Source organism: Protomyctophum parallelum, assembly GCF_964188405.1.
Source record: "Protomyctophum parallelum genome assembly, chromosome: 8".
Taxonomy (NCBI): Eukaryota; Metazoa; Chordata; class Actinopteri; order Myctophiformes; family Myctophidae; genus Protomyctophum; species Protomyctophum parallelum.
The window spans coordinates 4273181-4279957 of record NC_139703.1 but is presented as its reverse complement, the minus strand read 5'-3'; the positions used below and the strand labels follow the sequence as shown (position 1 = coordinate 4279957).

The following is a 6777-nucleotide window of genomic DNA, read 5'->3' as shown; positions in this document are numbered from 1 at the left end:
CTCCCTTCATGTAGGAAACAAAAAATAAAGGCATAGTTTACTCGTGACCCATAAGAGTTTGTCCGACAGTGGGTCCAGACTCAGTGTTTGAGAAACAGTTATTTTCTAGCACAGCCCATTAGTGCCAGCCCTCCTCCTTCCATCTTTGTTCTCATTGGTCATCTCATCCTGTGTATACTACACGGTGATTGGTACAAACTGATCCTCTGTGCCTTGTGATTGGCTGACATGTCTTTCCCCCCCCATGGCCTCCCATTGGGCAGGGCGAGTACGTGTCGTGCCTGCTGTCCCTCCTACGGCAGATGACGGACATCCACTTCCAGCACCTGATCGAGAACTTCCAGAGCAAGGAAGAACTCAAGGTAGAGCTGCACTTAAAGAAAGGGTACAGTAGGTTCTTATCAGGATTCAGGACCATGCAATGGAGACAATATGGACATTTTCACATACTGCCTACTGCGAGTTAGGTGACTAGGACATTTAGTAAAGTGAAATTACTGCCGCTGAAGTGAAAACATCGTGAAACTGACTTACGTGTCCCGTTAAGACAGAGGTTAGGGTTAGGGTTATGGATGGTAAGTAATTGTCGGACATGCTGTTGATAAGGGCTGATGACGGAGATTAAATCATCTGATAGCATCCAAAGCCACTAAAGGGGAATTGAACTAAAATCATATTCTTTAGAGCTGTTGTGTGGAAATATGAAAAGTCCCCCCCCTTTCTGTGTTGCCTAGAACTGGAGAATTGATTGTTGTGCTACATAGTGGGTATGCGCATGCATAGCACAGCTGTGCGGTGTTGCTCGTTTCAAAAAATCTGATTGCTTCCTCGAAACGACTTATGGTATAATTGAATATCAAGACATGTTAGAGCATCAACATTCAGCCAATTAATTTCTATACTATCTACATGTACTGTCTTGGGAAACGTGATGTATAACCATATGCCTTCATAAACTTCTACAAGTCACATCAATTAGGAATTGCTAATTCATAGTTAGGGACCATATGTTTGGTGAGAAAAGAGGTGAGAAATTCATCTATAATTTTCTCTTCTCTTCTCTTCTCTTCTCTTCTCTTCTCTTCTCTTCTCTTCTCTTCTCTTCTCTTCTCTTCTCTTCTCTTCTCTTCTCTTCTCTTCTCTTCTCTTCTCTTCTCTTCTCTTCTCTTCTCTTCTCTTCTCTTCTCTTCTCTTCTCTTCTCTTCTCTTCTCCTCTCCTCCTCCAGGAGTTCCTGTTGAAAATTCTCTGTGTTTTTAGGAATCTGATGAAGCTCAGCATTTTCCCTCGGGACTGGAATGTCATGAGACTTCTCACCAGCAAGTATGACTGACAAACATGCACGCACACAGACACACACTGAGCACAAGAACCACCGAACTCAAACTTGAAATATGAGGCTTAATGCTTAATGTGTGTGCACGTGTGTGTGTGTGTGTGTGTGTGTGTGTGTGTGTGTGTGTGTGTGTGCGCGCGCGCGCATCTCCAGTATCATCGTGACCACGGCCCAGCACCTGTCCCCTGCCTTACACAAGAACTTCACAGATGCCGATTTCGACTTCAAGGTGTGTGACTTTGACAGACCTGACCCACACATCTGTGTCTCCCTCACACACACACACACACACACACACACACACGTGCACGTGCACAGCCTGTGAATTTGACCGTGCAGCCAGTTGGTGCAGCACGCTGTGTGATGTCACGCAGTGCACTTTGATTTGGAGGTGATTCTGACATGGATGTCAGGTGTCAGGTGGACTCATGCTGCTGTTGCCTGCTTAGATAAGACACACACACACACACACACACACACACACACACACACACACACACACAGCTGACTGCATGGGTAGAGAGGCCTCCTTCTAGGAATGGGAACGTGCCATGCAGTTCGACCTTCGTCGTCTCAGCCAGTCGATGTGTGCTGAAGTGTCTGTGAACCACGGCAGCTCTTCGTTGGCGTGAGACGTTTACGTTGCCAAAGCTAGTGTCAAGACTCAAAATATAATAACTTTGAATGATTCTATGACGCACGATCTTCCCCGATCTTGCGCAATGTCACGGAGAACGCTGCACGACGGTTGATCTCGTAGTGCAGCCAGACAGCGGGCCAGGCTCCTGAGCCCAGACAGCGGGCCAGGCTCCTGAGCCCAGACAGCGGGCCAGGCTCCTGAGCCCAGACAGCGGGCCAGGCTCCTGAGCCCAGACAGCGGGCCAGGCTCCTGAGCCCAGACAGCGGGCCAGGCTCCTGAGTCCAGACAGCGGGCCAGGCTCCTGAGCCCAGACAGCGGGCCAGGCTCCTGAGTCCAGACAGCGGGCCAGGCTCCTGAGCCCAGACAGCGGGCCAGGCTCCTGAGTCCAGACAGCGGGCCAGGCTCCTGAGTCCAGACAGCGGGCCAGGCTCCTGAGTCCAGACAGCGGGCCAGGCTCCTGGGTCCAGACAGCGGGCCAGGCTCCTGGGTCCAGACAGGCCGACAACACGGCCAAGGATTCATTCCACTGTAATCGCATAGTCTGACATGATACGTCATGAAAGAGAATAAAAAGTCGTCGAACATTGTTTAGCACATTTTGTCAACAAAGCAATTCCAATGGGATTGACACAGCACACCGAGCAAAGAAAACATACTAAACTGCTCCACCCCGTGGTTGATTTTGGAACTAAACCGCGGGCTGGCTGTGTTACGTGTGGTGATTCAGAGGCATTGAAAAGGAAATAGGACAAACTCACTGGCCAACCACTGTATGTCACATTGCGTTGCGTGTGTTTTTTTTTGTGCGTGCGTGCGTGCGTGCGTGCGTGCGTGCGTGCGTGCGTGCGTGCGTGCGTGCGTGCGTGCGTGCGTGCGTGTGTGTGTGTGTGTGTGCGTGCATGCGGGCGTGTTACCAGGTATGGAACTCATACTTCAGTTTAGCAGTGTTGTACATCAACCAGCCCAGTTTGCAGCTGGAGACTCTAACCGCTGCCAAGAGGAAGAATGTTCTGGACAAGTAAGGACACACACATGCAAGCACACACACACACACACACACACACACACACACACACACACACAGCCGAAAAGTATGATCATCTCTACAAGCTCACAATGTGTGAACTTAGATCTGCTATTTTTTGGTTTGAGACATCGCCGCACAACTACGTAAAAAGGGAAAATGTAACCCTGTGTCCCCGCTCCTACCCCCAAACCTAGCCTCTATAAGTCTAACCCTGTGTCCCCGCTCCTACCCCCAAACCTAGCCTCTATAAGTCTAACCCTGTGTCCCCGCTCCTACCCCCAAACCTAGCCTCTATAAGTCTAACCCTGTGTCCCCGCTCCTACCCCCAAACCTAGCCTCTATAAGTCTAATCCTGTGTCCCCGCTCCTACCCCCAAACCTAGCCTCTATAAGTCTAATCCTGTGTCCCCGCTCCTACCCCCAAACCTAGCCTCTATAAGTCTAACCCTGTGTCCCCGCTCCTACCCCCAAACCTAGCCTCTATAAGTCTAATCCTGTGTCCCCGCTCCTACCCCCAAACCTAGCCTCTATAAGTCTAACCCTGTGTCCCCGCTCCTACCCCCAAACCTAGCCTCTATAAGTCTAACCCTGTGTCCCCGCTCCTACCCCCAAACCTAGCCTCTATAAGTCTAACCCTGTGTCCCCGGTCCTACCCCCAAACCTAGCCTCTATAAGTCTAACCCTGTGTCCCCGGTCCTACCCCCAAACCTAGCCTCTATAAGTCTAATCCTGTGTCCCCGCTCCTACCCCCAAACCTAGCCTCTATAAGTCTAATCCTGTGTCCCCGCTCCTACCCCCAAACCTAGCCTCTATAAGTCTAACCCTGTGTCCCCGCTCCTACCCCCAAACCTAGCCTCTATAAGTCTAATCCTGTGTCCCCGCTCCTACCCCCAAACCTAGCCTCTATAAGTCTAATCCTGTGTCCCCGCTCCTACCCCCAAACCTAGCCTCTATAAGTCTAACCCTGTGTCCCCGCTCCTACCCCCAAACCTAGCCTCTATAAGTCTAATCCTGTGTCCCCGCTCCTACCCCCAAACCTAGCCTCTATAAGTCTAATCCTGCTATAACCCTGAAACCAACGTGAATTTTCATTCTAATTGTAAAGTACCTCTGACCATAAACAAACCCATTGTAACTTCAAAGTCCATTTGAATCATGCAAATATTCATCGAAAACACAAATCCTTGTTTCTGGTTATTGATATTGTCCTACTAACGCATGTGTGTTTTGTTAATTACTTATTTTATTTTATTTTGTATAATTGTTTTGGGAAAATAAAATAATAATATTGATAACAATACTTTTGTCCTCCAGGTATGGTGACATGAGGGTAATGATGGCCTATGAGCTGTTCAACATGTGGCAACACCTGGGTAAGACACCCAGGATTCATCTCTGCTAGGATTACACATGGTTAAATACTACCTCTCTGCTAGGATTACACATGGTTAAATACTACCTCTCTGATAGGATTACACATGGTTAAATACTACCTCTCTGCTAGGATTACACATGGTTAAATACTACCTCTCTGCTAGGATTACACTGTATTACATGGTTTTAAATACTACTGACTGCTGCATCAGTGTTCATTTTGAGTTTTAGTCAGTCTCTTATATTAGTCATATATTAGTCCTCCGAAAGGTTTTACTTGTAGTCTAGTTTTAGTTGACTAAATAACAAGAGAGTTTAGTCTCCAAATCTACAGTTGATTTAGTCGACTAAAATGTATTTTGGCGGGCCGTGATGGTGTTGGAATGCCTGATTTATTATTAGCTGCATGCCGAAAATAGTCGATCTACAAGCTCAGCTTGTCAGCCAAGCTTATAACATGATAATACTTGCACTACAGTAATGCCAACTCTGCCACAACACTGACATCTAGTGGCTATGGAAGATACAACTCTTGTGCCATATTACCAATACCACCCACAACTGCTTTGCTTCTAGTGTGTTTTGTAAACTAAAGCTATGGCAAAAATGTTCGTCGACTACCTCTTTTCACTGATGAAAACTAAATCAAAACTAAGCTAACTAAACTAAATATATATTATTAGACTAAATAAATTATTGCTAATTTCGTCAACAAATAAAAACTAGACTAAAATGAAGACGGAGGGACTGGAGAATAGTTCCAGTAGACTTAAATCTCTCCTCTCCTCTCCTCTCCTCTCCTCTCCTCTCCTCTCCTCTCCTCTCCTCTCCTCTCCTCTCCTCTCCTCTCCTCTCCTCTCCTCTCCTCTCCTCTCCTCTCCTCTCCTCCACATCCCTGCAGGGGAGAATAAGATTCATTTCATCCCTGGTATGATTGGTCCATTCCTGGGAGTGACACTGGTTCCCCAGGCTGAGGTACGGAACATCATGATCCCCATCTTCCATGACATGATGGACTGGGAGCAACGCAAGAATGGCAACTTCAAACAGGTGCATGCGGACACGCACGCACAAACACACTCGTTGACTTTGACGACATATTTTTTAGTTTAGTCATAGTCTTTTGAATGAAAATCGGTTTAGTTTTAGTCATATTTTAGTCTATACTCTACAAAGTCATCGTCTGTATATGTATATGTCTGTCTGTCTTCAGGTGGAAGCTGAGTTGATTGACAAGTTGGACAGCCTGGTGTCTGAGGGGAAAGGGGACGAGAATTACAGAGAGCTGTTCAGTCTACTGTAAGAACTTGTTTGTCCTTGCCTATGTCTGTCTGTCTCTTAAATACTTGTCCTCTTGTGCTCGAATGAAGGTATATGAAAACATCTCTCTCTCTCTCTCTCTCTCTCTCTCTCTCTCTCTCTCTCTCTCTCTGTTAACACAGCTAACACATGTTCCATCTCTGCCTGTCTTTAACACTGCCGTTGTCTTTTATTTCACTCTGTGCTGCGTGGGATTAGAACCCAGTTATTTGGTCCCTACCCCAGGTAAGGTCCTATACTCTCAACTGTGCTTCAAAACAAATACGTTTTAGCTATTATCAGATTGGTTCTGAAGCAATCTTGACTTGAGTCATCTTTGTGTGACATGTACATTATTTGTTTTTGTATCATTGCATTACTTGAACCCTCACATCCCTATTCTGTGGGGAAGCCTAAAATAGCAGATGCAAGTTCACAATGCGTCTACAATGATGTATACCAGTATCTACTAGGCCTATCTCCTACAATGATGTATACCGGTATCTACTAGGCCTATCTCCTACAATGATGTATACCGGTATCTACTAGGCCTATCTCCTACAATGATGTACACAGTATCTACTAGGCCTATCTCCTACAATGATGTATACAGTATCTACTAGGCCTATCTCCTACAATGATGTATACCGGTATCTACTAGGCCTATCTCCTACAATGATGTATACCGGTATCTACTAGGCCTATCTCCTACAATGATGTATACAGTATCTACTAGGCCTAACTCCTACAATGATGTATACCGGTATCTACTAGGCCTATCTCCTACAATGATGTATACCAGTATCTACTAGGCCTAACTCCTACAATGATGTATACCAGTATCTACTAGGCCTATCTCCTACAATGATGTATACCAGTATCTACTAGGCCTAACTCCTACAATGATGTATACCAGTATCTACTAGGCCTAACTCCTACAATGATGTATACCAGTATCTACTAGGCCTATATCCTACAATGATGTATACAGTATCTACTAGGCCTATCTCCTACAATGATGTATACCAGTATCTACTAGGCCTATCTCCTACAATGATGTATACCAGTATCTACTAGGCCTATCTCCTACAATGATGTATACCA

At 46.2% G+C, this 6777-nt stretch overlaps 1 protein-coding gene across 1 annotated transcript in view; it reads left to right on the top strand.

The window, feature by feature from the left end:
- Nucleotides 1-6777, top strand: part of dock3 (dedicator of cytokinesis 3) — a gene marked incomplete at both ends in the record, with an annotated part of 250584 nt that overhangs the window by 220275 nt on the left and 23532 nt on the right. Inside the window, 8 exons of the mRNA XM_083772261.1 lie at nt 264-362; nt 1227-1321; nt 1488-1563; nt 2892-2992; nt 4315-4373; nt 5276-5424; nt 5588-5673; nt 5893-5919. Of these exons, the coding sequence (XP_083628387.1) occupies nt 264-362; nt 1227-1321; nt 1488-1563; nt 2892-2992; nt 4315-4373; nt 5276-5424; nt 5588-5673; nt 5893-5919 (692 nt within the window). The remainder of the gene's footprint in view (nt 1-263; nt 363-1226; nt 1322-1487; nt 1564-2891; nt 2993-4314; nt 4374-5275; nt 5425-5587; nt 5674-5892; nt 5920-6777) is intronic.